This window comes from Cynoglossus semilaevis, chromosome 18, assembly GCF_000523025.1.
Source record: "Cynoglossus semilaevis isolate Cse_v1.0 chromosome 18, Cse_v1.0, whole genome shotgun sequence".
Lineage (NCBI taxonomy): Eukaryota > Metazoa > Chordata > Actinopteri > Pleuronectiformes > Cynoglossidae > Cynoglossus > Cynoglossus semilaevis.
The window spans coordinates 8,814,311-8,828,119 of NC_024324.1; the positions used below are offsets into that span (position 1 = coordinate 8,814,311).

The following is a 13,809-nucleotide window of genomic DNA, read 5'->3' on the forward strand; positions in this document are numbered from 1 at the left end:
CCGTGGCTGTGGATTCTTATTTGGAAAGAAACGTCTTCGAAATGTCTGTAAATCTGCAGTGACATCATTTGTCCTCTTGGTGGTCTCCAGGTAGAATAATAATAGCCAAATGTTTAAATACAAAACAACCCCTAGCACGTAGCTAGCATGTAGCTAGGCAGTGGCTAGCTGCCACAGGTGCATGTTAGCATGTGATATATGCCAAGATCTAGCTACAGTACTTCTAGGTTTTTAGGCTAGCTTTGTGGCCAGGAAGTAACAGAAGTAAATAAAGATTTACTGAATTATCAAGATGTCAAAGGTCGAAAGCTTTAAAAAAATGAGGGATTTAAAAGTTAACATCCAGTCAGACCACTAGGGAAATATCTGTTTTTGTCAATCACCATATTAACATACATTCATCTTTAAAAGTTTTAGTCCTCAGGTGTTCATATTGGGCCACGCTCCACATGTTTGTAGTCTGTACGTGTTTGGATTTAATGTCACACATTCACAAGACAAGACTCGTACCAAAGAACTGGCTTGTTTTTTTAAAACAGAAATTTACATTCCTCTACTTTCACATGCCTCTCCGTGGCCTGTTGTGTTGTCACCCCACTGCCCCCCCCCCAGGGACCTCCACTCCACCATATTAAGGCTGGAAATGGATCTGCTTCCATTGTAATTACAAACTGACTGGAGGCGAAGTTCTTCATCTCTGCTGGATCCTGGCTCCACTTTTTTTTTTAATCCTTTATTTACTTACCTTTCTCAGCCGAGAGGACAGACACAAGCTGGGCTATCAGTTATGTTGTTCTGCCCTTTCTGTGGGGCATTTTGATTGTTTATTTATGAATGCCAGACATTACAGGATTGCATTTTGAAGAGAGCAAAACCGAAGAGACTGAGTTTGAAAAAAAAGAAAGAAAGAAAAGCTGCTTTGCTTTCTGCGGTCCGGAGGTCAAGAGTGTCAAAAAATTTCATTTTTCAACGTAAAAATATTCAAATAATATCCAGCAGAGATAACACAATAAACAACCGGGGGTTACAGCTCGGACCAGTGTTTTGATAAACCCGCAGTGACCTGGAGCTGGGGCAGCACGGTGAGAAATGAGTCCTGCCAACGTCCCAGCGAAACACAGAACAGACGCAGGACAACAGGGAGGAAGTGTCTGTTGTAAATTTGACCATTGTTTCCACCCGCTGTCGTCTGTTTTAAATCCTTTCTCTCTGACTGTCGCGGCTGTGACGCAGCGGTGGCGTACAAGGTTTACTGGACTGCCTCAGTCTTAGGAGGAGAATCACGGTGATGTAACACCGGGGGAGAGCGGCCAACTCTAAAGCCCACTGGATTTGTTGATTGTATTTCGATGACTCACATCGCAGAATTACCCAATTATTTAAGTAGGTAATGAATTTCAGGTGAATCAGTTCTGTTACATTCATCTTCATCTCGATCCAAAATTATGAAATTCAAGCGGGGTGATTACCGCTGATTAATGTCGAGGATGTAAATCAGTGATGTGATCTACGTCATCACAGCCTCCCTGACTCCGACCAATGAGCTCACACTGCCTGGTTGTCGAGGGAAACAAACAGACCAGCTACGAGACTACAAAGACACCGGTGCTGATCTACAGTTCCACTCCTGTGACCTACAGAGAAGTTTCCTCACAAACCACAGAGCAGTTTTCATTCACAGTCAATAAAAGCCAAGACAAAGATTAAATCAGAAATGCCACGAACAAGTCCATTTAAATTTGAACCAAACTGCAGAGATATGTTCAGGAAAATCAGACAGACCAACAGACGACCACTGTCAGGTGCTGAGGTATTCAACAGACCAAGTCAAAACACAAGCTAGAATCACAATATTGACATTTGAGAATGACGTGGACGACTGCAGATAAAGGTATGAAAAGAGAGTGAAACTAAATGATGGACACAGTAGAGATTAGTTTGATGTTCTTAGTCAAAAATCATGTTTTTTTTGTTACCATTAACTTGGGTCAGTTATCAGGTTTTATGCTATGATAGAAAAAGTTCATTAATCACAGTTTAGGTTGTTGAACCACAACCTGAAACATGAAATATGTGCAGCCAATAGTTGACATTTCATATATTTGTATCACTATTTGGTTTTTTTTTAAATTGTATCTTATTTCATTTTTCTTTCATGTTTTGTTGGCGTGAGAATGTCAATAATAACATTCCATTTTCACCCTGCGTCATTTGGGGTTTTTTCTGTTTACAGTTTCGTTGGTTTCCAGACATGTGGGTTTTTGGTCTTTCTGCTGCTGCTGAGTTGAGTAAATATATTTCAACCCTCTCTCATTTATCCTGTCAGTAGATGGCAGAATTTTAATGTTAGACTGACACCTGGAGCCAACCACAGGTCAGACCTCAGACTCTGTGTTGTGGTCGTGGTTTGACGGGAAGATTACTGTTTTCTCTTCCTGTTTGGTCGATAAGTTACACAACTAGACCCAGTCCAGGGGGGAGGCGAGGATCAGCTCGTAGGGTCAGACCCATGCTTCACGTTAACACGTATAACACACACCATCAAATGCTCTTTACGCACCGGACCTTAAAGTGATACACACATATATCTGCTGCGGTGTTTGGAAGAGACATAAAAATCTAATCTTCAGTTCCAGCTCTGCGACTTTGGCTGCAGGACGACGATAATGAAATGCCTCATTCTGACTCATGTCTCTGTGATTTTCAGTCACACTCTGAACATTACATTAGCGACCAGATTACGCCAATAAATTCCCATCAAATGGGTTGCTGAACGGCAATTAATTGCACGGATAATGACAAGGGAAAGTGTCCAAAGCGCCTCAGCCTGAACCGGCATCTCACAGCGATGTTGATGAAACGGATGAATGAAAGGAAGCAAATTAAGCCGCACTGGTACGACGGCAGGAAGAAGAGGACGGAGGAAATGAGTGGAAGAGATGCAAACACGTCAGGGGGGAGAGACGTGTGGGAGGGGGGAGGCGTAGTAAAAGGGGGGTGGGCAGGGGGGGAGTGCAGGTATCTTCAGACCGCTACTTGATACTAACAGGTGTTAATGACATGAGGGGGGGGTGAGGAAGTATTCCTAGAAGTGAGAGAAACAAAAAAAAAACTCAGAGTACTCACAGTTGTACGAGGCAGGCAGGAGGCGTAGCTGGTGTGCGTGGACTGATGGTGTTGATGTGGGTGCTGCTGATTGGACAGGTAACGCTGCAGGCTTCTGTGAGTGAAGGAGGAGCAGCTCCAGGCCGACGGACCAGCGCTGCTGCCAGAGGTCAAACTGGAGCCACAGCTTGAGCCAACCGCTGTCGTTTTACCGCTGTGGTAGCCTCTCACCGCCCCACCGCTCTAAATGGAAGGACATTAAGACAGAGGAGGAGGACTGTGAGAAAGTGCAGTGACGAGTGTTATCAACAAGAGTATCAGTAGCGTGACGCCGCGGTGCTGCAGGCAGGCTCCAACATCCCACTGCCCGCTCACTGACCTGGGTCTACAGAGACGGCAGGATGTGGTGTTGATCTCAGATCTCCATACCAGCATTCAAACGGTTCTCACACTCTCTCTCCCCCACTTTCTCTCCCCTCTCCCTGTTTCTCCCACTTGAACGCCAGATGTTGTGAAGAAAGCCTCATGTCATGCTCCAAATGTGTTCTCGCAGAAATAGTGCTGATTGGCTTGATAAGACGCTGGGATTACAGGCTGGCAGTGGGTTTCCTGGTGCGGCATTATAATAGTGGGTATCAACAGGGCAGAGGAAAAACACAGGCCTGGAGCTGCTGACAGGCCGGATTAGGCTGCTCTGAGATGAGTGACCGGGGCTGTGACTGGGCAACGAGGGCAGGGAGAAAACACAGCACAGAGTGTGTGTTGAATGACTAACTAAGGCACCATTGTTGTTGTGTGTTGAATGACTAACTAAGGCACCACTGTTGTTGTTGGTTGTTTTTTTGTTTTTTTTATCTGGTGACTACAACCTAGGAATTGCCTTCAAGTTGCTCTGAGTTGAAGCAGTTCATAATTAAACGTCACTGGGGCTTCATGAAGGGACAGGTTTTTAAAAAAGTTCAACAGTTGTTAAAGGCAGATATTTCCAGTCTGGTTTACATAGTTATGGTCCACTGTTGAGACAGTTGTGATGTCAGCAGCATCACAATAAGATTTATCACACAAGTTCATGATCCTGGGAAAAAATAAAGGAATAAAGTAATATTTCAATGTCATTACTTTCAAGACTGGCCCCAAATCTATTTTTTTTTATTGTGCAGTGAGTAGGTCTACATCACTTCACTTCTCTGAGTCTGAGTCCTGGGTCATCAGTCTGTCGGTCAGCCAGTCCTGGTAGGTCTATTATGAGTCAGTCTTTCACAACCCATCAGTCAATCTGTGCGTCCCACATTTGAATGTGTTGCAGAGCGAAGGGAAACCCGTCCCAAATGAAGTGCAGCTGTACGTGGCCCAGTGAGCAGTACCAGCCCTGCTTTAGGCTCTGCTGTATTTGCACAGAGGTCAGAGGTCATCCCACACAGGGGAAAGTAATGGAGGACAACAGCAGCCAGGCGGACTCCCAGCTGCCGTGAAGGTCCTGGTCCTGGTCCTCTCCATCAGAGAAGGACCAGAGGCGGTGAACGTCAGAGCGAGTGCAGCCCTAATACACACAATATACAACAACAGGGTTTAGAGCTAATATAAAACAGAGGTAGGCACACCCCCCCCCTCATCCCCCAACACACACACACACACACACACACCCTCCAGCAGAATAAGCACATTTATACGATACAGTGTGGAGTCAATCGAGGAATATGAAAGAGGCCCAGACGTGTGATAAAGCCACAGGAACCTGGGGAAATAGAGACAAATATGTGCAGCGGTGATTATGAATCACCAGGATTTGAACAATGAGAGCGAGAACCTATAAATATATATAAATATATATAAAACTTCAGCTGGGAAATAGAGAAAGAGTCTGCATTTTTTTTTCTCTCTCTGCTTTTGCAAAGCACTCTGGGTTGTTATTTTTCCCTCAAGCCTCCAGTGAGCATTTAGTCATGAGGTCAAAAATTGAAGTTTTTTTTGTTAGTGTGTGTGTGTGTGTGTGTGGGCAGGATGCATTGTAACACATCAGCATTTGCAGCTATGCCTCACTGATGTTATCAAGAGATACAGACCGACTCAGAGCTATTACACAGGCGATGTGAGGAGCCGGGGGGGGGGGCACCAGCCTCATGTACGCTACATTAAGCTACACGGCCACGGTCGCTACTTAAACGCAACTATTCGCCAGTTCATAGAGTTTAAGTGCCGCTCCCAGCTACGCCGCCGCAGCCTCCGTTAGCCTCGTAAAGGAGAATTATTCAGCCAATGAGGAGGCGATGTGAAGCGACGCGTCCCTCTCAGGAGGTGTTGTGTTCAAGAGGCTCCGTTTCAAAGACCGGGAAAATCCAATCCAATCCAATCGCGGGGTTTGTGCCGCGGTCTGATTGACAAGATATTCCGACCTTCACGTCGCATGTTTTAACATGAGCCTGAGATCCCAGGGTCCTGACATTCCTGAAGTGGAATGCATGACTGGTCCCCAGACTGGGATTCATGTCACAGGTTTTTCAGCAGCTCGTCAGAGAGTTACGCTTCGCCCATATTTCTTCATTTTATATGAGGGCCAATGGGATCAGGCTTCACATGGAGGGTGGTTGGTTTTTTTTTTGTTCTCCTCTGGGCGGAATGTTCTACATGCAGACAAACATATGTGTGTGAGTCTGAACTGAGTGCAACTACAGCAACAATGGTTAATGAAATTTACAGAAACAATTAATTCTATATTGTAATCAATGTCTTAATTACATTACCATTATTGAATTATTTATTTTCATATAAAAACATAGATAAGAATAAAGAATGTAGGATAAAAAAGATGAAAATCTTTCAAAACATTTAGAAATACCACTGAGCTTTTCTACTGGAAATAAAATATTGAAGCACCAACTTATACGTTGTTATTTTAAGATTCAAATGCATGCGTTAATGAAATATTGAAGCACCAACTTAATGAATACATAAATAATCTATGATGTTGAATAATGTTTGAAACAAAAAAGAAAGAGAAACATCTAAAGTTCAGGATCTTTTGCTTGATGTTCTGTTTCTTAAATTTCTTTTGTTTGTTTTTATTTTTTACACATTGTGCTTTTGAAAAGCAGTGCCAGTTCAGATAAGGAATATATTTAATTTAAGTCTAAAACTGCCTTAAATATATATAGCATTTATTCATACATTGTGGCATTCTTATCCGTGATTTTTTTTTACAAAAGGTTTAAAAGTAATATATCACCATGAAACAAAGGAAAACTAATCAGGCCAATATGAATATGTTTCAGACTAGAGATAGACGACAAGAAAAAAAGAAAAAAGGTCAGGATCTTAGATGAATGTCAAGTGCCCAGAGGACTCAAGGTTAGAGGGATGAAGTGAAAACTTATTAAAGAGAAAAAAAAAAAAGAAAATATAGCTAGAATGTAAAAAAGAGTGAGCTAATAATAATAATAGTATTCACCAAAAAAATAAGTAGTAAATAGTCTCAAATGTCTCTGAAGCAGACTTTGGACCTACAGGCAATAAACGGATGTTTTTTTCACATCATTCTGACACTTCATGTTCATTTCCCCTAATATGACAAATGAAGGCAAATACCTGGGCCTGCCGTTGTATTATTTGCACCATTTATCACCGAAGAAGTGGAATAATGCTCCACCTTCAGACATGAGAGAGCGAGCGGTGGTGGTGGTCCCATTATTACCCTGGAATGAACCAAAGGCATATAGCACCTCTCCTGAGTCCATTTTTCACTGCTTAAGTGATTTCCTTCCTGCTCTGACACCGTGCGGTCGGGGGAGTCCGGGGATCGCCCTCAGTGAATTACGGGACTCTTGTGTTTTCTGCCTCAATGTCACAGTGGTTTCTTCATACTGTATAATGTGCTGATATCAAGCTGGGGGCCACCTCCTGCTCAGTCCAATAAAGTCGGTCCAGAAGGTTGACTTCCTTGGCCAAAGTTGAATCTTTTCATTAGTTCTTGGACTAACTAAATCAAATACATCATGGAAATTGGCTGAACGGAGACAGAATACTGATATTAGTGGATTTTTGAGCAGGATTTAATACCGTTTCCTACACAGGTTAGAAGCAGATTTCTCTCAGTGCAGAGTGTTTGCAGGTCACGTCATAAGTTATCAAACTTAACTGCTCTAAAAAACTCTGATTTATTTCATAGTGGCAGCAGATCACAGAGCTGTTGAAGGGGATATACGTGTGTCTTTCTTCAATTCATGCTGGTATATCAGGGCTGCATACAACTAAACAGGTTTCACAGTGAGTGAAATGTGAGTAAATTAAAAAGAGAAGATCGTTGTATTTCACTCTTTTTGTTTGGTGGATTTTTATAATGTAGAATATGTGATGTGGCTCAAACGTTGTGGGAAAACACTCCACTAATAAACTGCTACATGATGTGGCTCAAACGTTGTGGGAAAACACTGATCTAAAGTTTTTTTAACTCCACTAATAAACTGCCACATGTACTTTTTCAGTGGTTTGCAGGTGCACCACATGCAAATGAAGATTAAAAGTAAGTCATATAATATTATTTCCTAGGAATTATTCTAGATCCGGTCCTAAAATATCTTGCTTTTTAGATGATTTGTCTCCTGTCACAAAAACAATAAATTACCTTCAGTGGAATTGGAATTTAGCATCAACACGTTTATCTTTCTACTCTATGTGAAAACCTTATTAAAATGACAAAATTACAAATGCGCCCCTTACAGGTGGGATGACATCACTTCCTGAATATGCCTCCTCTAAATGAATCACGTCCTTTGAGTTTAAATCTCTGAGTTGGTTGGGCTGCAAAGAAGTAAAAGAAAGAAAGAAAAAAAACCGAACCCCAGTGCATCCTCCTCTGCAGGAGTCATCTATCTGGGAACACTGTGTGACCCCGTAACTAAGATGAAACCTCCCCATGAGGTTCCCTCTGAGGAATAACACGGTCACACTTAACGGTTCTCTGCTTTACAGGTAATATTTCCACCCAGAAATCTATAAGAGCGCAGAACAAGAAGAAGAACACAGAGGCGGTGTTCAGGAAGTCAACGCTGGACTATTGGCTCAGGTGTCAGGTTTCCTCTGTATTTATTAGAAATTTTAACACTGATGCACTTCTTCATAAAAACTTGTACGGCCCTGGTTCCCTCTGGTTCTATTGACTTTCTCACAGCAGAATGACTCAAACAGCTTCGGGCAAAAGCTTGTAATTTTTCTTTTTTTTTCTTTCCCCCTGTGACTTTATCTAATTTTATCTCACGTGAAACTGTAATCTCACATTGTTCTGACCATTTTGTGTCCTCCTCTCTGTTATCTGATTGTCCTGCAGACGTTGTGCTGCAACACTGTTGCTGGAGACGTGGGAACAGCCAGAAAATGGTGATTTGTTACTACAAAAAAAGAAAAGCTAAATCAATCTGAGCTGCTCTCTCTGTTAGCCTTCACTGCTGCACAGTCGCCTCCAAACGTCAGGGGTTGCTGCCAAATTCCTTCTCCTCTCCGTATAATCTCCGCATTCCCATTTCACGCATGCAGAATACCAGTGGGGTTAAACTGTGTTTCAGTCAAAAAGCCATTAAATGGACTGAAAATGAAGTCCCCACCAAAAACATGACAGCGAAAAAAATGAATAACCAATGGCCACCGTGTTGTGGAAATGGAGGCTGAAAGGCTCCCTGGGACCAGGCTAGTCATCCCAGGGGGTATTAGTGAGGGGGATATTGTCTTCTGGAGAGCCCTCCACACTTGGGCGCCCAGTTTGGCCGGCTATGAAAGAGACGGAGCTTTTCCTTTGGCATCTCTGATGACTGACTTTCTGGACGCTGTGTTGCATGAAATGGCCTCCTCTCTACCATCACTCGCTTTTGCCAATCCTCATCCAGGGTTGTCATGATCCCAGGGTTTCAAACTCAGAGCTAATACTCAAGAAAAAAAAAGGAAAAGACTAAATGCTTTATGACACTCTGCAACAGTGAGAAAAATAAGTTTGAAGGACAAATACCGCCTGGGATAAGAATAACAACACTGACACCTGCCCCACAGACCCAAACACAGACGCAGACACAGACACAGTCTCATGGGAACACTTTGAGCCACTTTTCAGACCTAGCTACAATCACTAACTTCTTATCCCTGTCTAACAGTGAACAACAGTACAAGCTTCAGTTTGTTGGTTGGACAAAATACACAGAGTCAGTGGGTGATTGTGAAGTTCTAAAGGTTTTTGGTAGAACTGTTCTTTCACTTTGTGCCCACAGCAAAACAACACAGCACTGTCACTGTCTGGTTCACAGTTGTGTTTTTGGCTTTTTAGCATTGATTTAAATGAGAATGTTTTTTATATGGCTTTTTAGCATCGATTTAAATGAGATTTTTTTTTTTTAACATCGCTACCAAAACTAAAGAGCCAACGCTGCTACAGTCTGGGGATTTTTACCACTAACATCGCTACCAAAACTAAAGCGTCAACACTGCTACAGTCTGGGGATTTTTACCAGTACAGCAATGATGAATAATCCCAAAAAACTCTTGCTAGCATCTCTCACTGTTCCTTCAATCCCTAAAAAACCAAGTTCAGCAGATATGGATTATATAACCTTGGAAGTTTGACAAATCCCAGGCTGAGTCAAACCTAAATGTCTGACAAAAGCCAACACCTGGTACATATTCAGCATTTTCTATATGTCTTTTTTATTATTATTATTAAGATTACATGTGTATTTCTGAGAGAGATCAGAAAGACGTACAGGAAGTGGTAACTAAGCCGGTGGACAACTTAGCATTAGCATTAGCTAAGTGGACTTAAAAAGCGGAGGTAAAATTGCTGGCATTTCCCATTAGAGTCACTAATTTACCAGTTAGATATTTACAAAGAACAGATGTTGGAGACCAGGTTGCCAGTGAGAGAGAAAAAGCAGGAATTCAGAGATTAATGGTGGTGGTAAGAGAAGAAGAGATTGTTGGACAGACTGAGGAGTTACATGTTCTGCTGAGGTGACCGCTAAAGAGCTGCAGGTTAAAATGTGAACTTGTTTACAAAAATAGCAACATTGTTATTAACTTCCTGACCTATAAAAAAAAACAGACAAAACAAAACAAAACAGGAAAGAAAGTTTCACCTCGGAAAACTTTGTGGAACAATAATAAGACCTTTTCACACTCGCAGTCCAACGTAAACCTCCAAACTTCGTGGGTCTGTTATGCGTCTCTCCAAATATTTTCCTTGGTCTGACATGTTTATGGTCTGATGAACCCGAGAGTCCAACGGCACCAAAAATTTGCATCTGGACATCCATATAAAATGAATGGGACGACAGTGGGGATCATCTCATTACCACTCACTGTCGTCTCTCATTTTAACCACAGCAGGAAAACAAACATCAGCTGCTCCAGGATACTTGGACCAAGGAGTCAAACAGCAGACGATCTGTCTGAAAACCAGGGGATAAACACTGATACAGGAAGGAGGAAGAATCATCTAGAAGGAGAGATTCAAGTTTACCTCCAGAACACCGGCAGAAAAATCGTTAATTTCTCTCTTCGTTTTAAGTCCTTGATGATTAAATAAGGTCAATTTTCCTCAGGTATATTTAGTCTTTAACTTTTTTTTTCAACTTATCTAAGGTTACAAATAAGAGATTATCTCGTAGCGAAACATCTCTATCTTAGCTTCTTAGGTAAATGTAGGCTATTTGTTAAGCCTCATCTTTGCTACTTGTTACTCAGTAGCAAAACCTTTTTGTTATATTCACAGAAAAACCTATTCTGATCTACACTAAATTATCTTTAAACTTGCTTTTTTGTTACAGTAACAGCTACATTTTAGCCTTTTGGCTAAACAACAATCTGGTTATTTCATCATTTAACAACATCAACACTGTCTCCAAAAATTGTCTATTTTGCAGCATCACAATCACTTAAATCTAAAGCTCAAAAGTGAAGGATTTAAAGACAGGAGGCGCCGTCGTCTCCTTCCTCTGCCTCTCTTCTTCGTAGCTTTGAAGCCTTTTTTCTACATTTCTGTCTGTGTCAGCTCCCCACAGAGTCTGAAAATGAAGAATTAAGACCACGGGAAGACAACAAAAACTAACCGAGTTGCGACCAGGCCTGAGAACAACGCTATTCTCCAATAACAACACTTCTTGATAAAAGTCCATTTTCTCCGTGCACCGTCTCAACATGATGTTATCATTCTCTTCAAATCCAATAATGTCCTCTCCAACTTTTGGCTCAATGAAAAATGTAGAATTTTTCACACAAACTTGTTTTGTTTTCTCCCTCTCTTGTGTTGTGACTTGGCTGGATGTCAGATTTAGAAGAAAAAAGAAAGAGGAGACAGTTTATCTGTTAATTAAAGTTGAAGATTTATATTTTTTTGCTCTGTGGTTAAGAGTTGATCAGGGTTTTTTTAATCATACTCTCCCTTTTAGTTTGTCCTCAGCTGAACAAACTGTGGGATAAAAGCAAACATTTCTCTTCCTCCTGAGGCTCAGGCAGAGAAATCAGTGAAAGACGCATCGATTTTAGAGGTTTGTGGCGCTTCTGTTACAGAAATGATCTTCCTCTTGTTGGGAGGAAGTCACCGAAGCCAGAGGTGTCCAAACTCCACCAGGGTGTGTGGCCTCAATAACGTCTTCAGAATTCTGTGCACAGCGGCTCTGTCCGTCACACGGTGGCCCAGCTCAGCACTTTAACACTTTTGTTGAATGCTTAACAAATCTGCTGCTTAATGTAATTAAATCCCAGCCACCAGGACGTGGACAGCTTTCTACGAAAAAAATAAACGTTATACATTTTTCATAAGCTGAACACAATTTAGGAATTAGTAATCAAACTGTTGGCACAAAAAAAATCCCTAAGAGTTCATTTAAAAAAAGAAATAAATCTGAGAGAATATCAACAACTGAGGCCGAAGAACAAAACAACGACAAACAAACAGTGAATGTTGTCGTGTTTGTCTGCTGGGTTGCTGCCCATTGCCGGAATTTTCTCTCCTTTTGAGAAGGAAATGTGAGAATGGGCGTGGCTACTACAGGCCAGACATTTCTGTTATTTAGACTCAGCCCACAGGGGGAAAAAAAACCAAAACTTTGTTCCAGAACTTTTTGACTAATAAAACATTCTCCCTCTTCTCCCGCATTTTCTTTATCTCCTGCTGATGTCATCCATCTTCTGCCTAAACATTTGAAGGACAGGGTGTGAAGGAGCTGAGACACTGGGCCAGTGTTCACCGTCCCAGTGGAGCGGAACAGGCAGCACACGTGGAACCAGCACCGCGTTCCTGACGACACAGGGACATGTTGGAGCAGGAGGAACCCAGACAACTGTTCTGTCACAGAGCTGGTCCACTGTTGTCTAACCGTTCACACACTCTCCACAACATCGGCTGAAGAAGAGATTTCAACAGTTTTTTTTTGCTTTTTGTGGTCCTTTTTTTTGGCTAATCTCACTATCAGGTTTATCTTCTTGGACATTAACATTCTCTGTTACTTTTAACTAATCGTGCTTTAAGTGAACCCTAAACTTTGTATAAATATATTTAGGGTTAATTTGTATAATTTGAATTTTTAGTCATTCTAAAATTAAGTGCTTTAAGTGAACCCTAAACTTTGTAAAATATATCTAGGGTTAATTTGTATAATTTGAATTAGGATTTTCATACCTTTCTAACTGTTGGTTAAGGAAAACAGATTTTTTTTTTTTTTTTTTTGCTGAGCTGTTTTGGCTAACATGCTGTTTCATTAGTAATCATTTAATTATCATTTAATTTCTGGATATTTTTAATTATTTGGTTCCACACATTAACATCTCAATTTCTTTATTAATCACTAGTAAGATATATATATATATATTTTTTACTAGAAAACAAGATGAGCTAAACTGTGCCAATGTCATGATGCAGATAACAACATCGTAACACAGACTATTGGTAGTGGGGGAGAGTGGGGGGGGGGGTAGGATTACTGAAAGTGACTCGGCAGATTAAAATTGTGCTCCGACTAAGTTAACAGCAGTAATGTGAGGAAGCAGCAGTGGCACTTGAACTTTGTATGTATCCAGTAATTAATTTAGTTAATTAAGTGCGGGGACTTGTGCACTGGCCCTAAAATGATGGAGTGCTAAGTGAATATTTGACGCTCGTGGTCTGAGCGAGCGTGACTCGCTGCCCCGCCGCCACCGCCACGGGAGAAGGTGCTTCAGAGGGAACGGCAAAATGACAGGATGCTGTTCACATCACAATCAGTCACAGAGACTGGATCACAGGACGCTGCCACTGCAGCAGAACCACACCAGGGGGCAGAGTGTGGTGGGGGGGTAAACCCCAGGACGGGGTTTATCAAGATAGCATTTAGAGTTGGACAGTTTCTAAAATATCCTCCCAGCACTGTAGCTGAACAAACACAGCAGTGGACACGCCTCTCAGTACACGGTGTTCTGGTGGCGGCCGTGGCCGTGGCTTCCTGGACGGTGTGAAGTGAGCACAGAATGTCACGGTGAAATGTGGAAAAGAATGACACGTCAAGTGACGAACGTAAATCCCCCGCTCCTGTCGTCTTCACTCAGGGTCCGGGGGATTTGGTGCACAAACACCAACACTCAGCAAACACTTCAAACTAACCACAAATCAGGAGAGCAGCACAGAGGGGAGGGGGGGTGAGGGGGGGTTGAGGAGGTGAGGAGGTGAGCGGGGGGGGCACAGCCCCACTAAATCAG

The 13,809-nt window shown here is 42.1% G+C and overlaps 1 protein-coding gene across 3 annotated transcripts in view; it reads right to left on the reverse strand.

The window, feature by feature from the left end:
* The window catches only part of rbms3 (RNA binding motif, single stranded interacting protein), a 307,360-nt gene that overhangs the window by 220,738 nt on the left and 72,813 nt on the right, over positions 1 to 13,809 (reverse strand). The window contains exon 1 of one of the 3 annotated variants that reach the window (XM_017041191.2): positions 3,127 to 3,363. Coding sequence is in view for 1 of the 3 variants with exons in the window: in XM_025065109.1 (XP_024920877.1) it covers positions 3,127 to 3,348 (222 nt within the window). In the remaining 2 variants the exon portion in view is untranslated. Of the gene's footprint in view, positions 1 to 3,126; positions 3,364 to 13,809 lie in introns of those variants that run through there. The other 2 variants (XM_025065108.1, XM_025065109.1) reach the window with 2 other exon arrangements.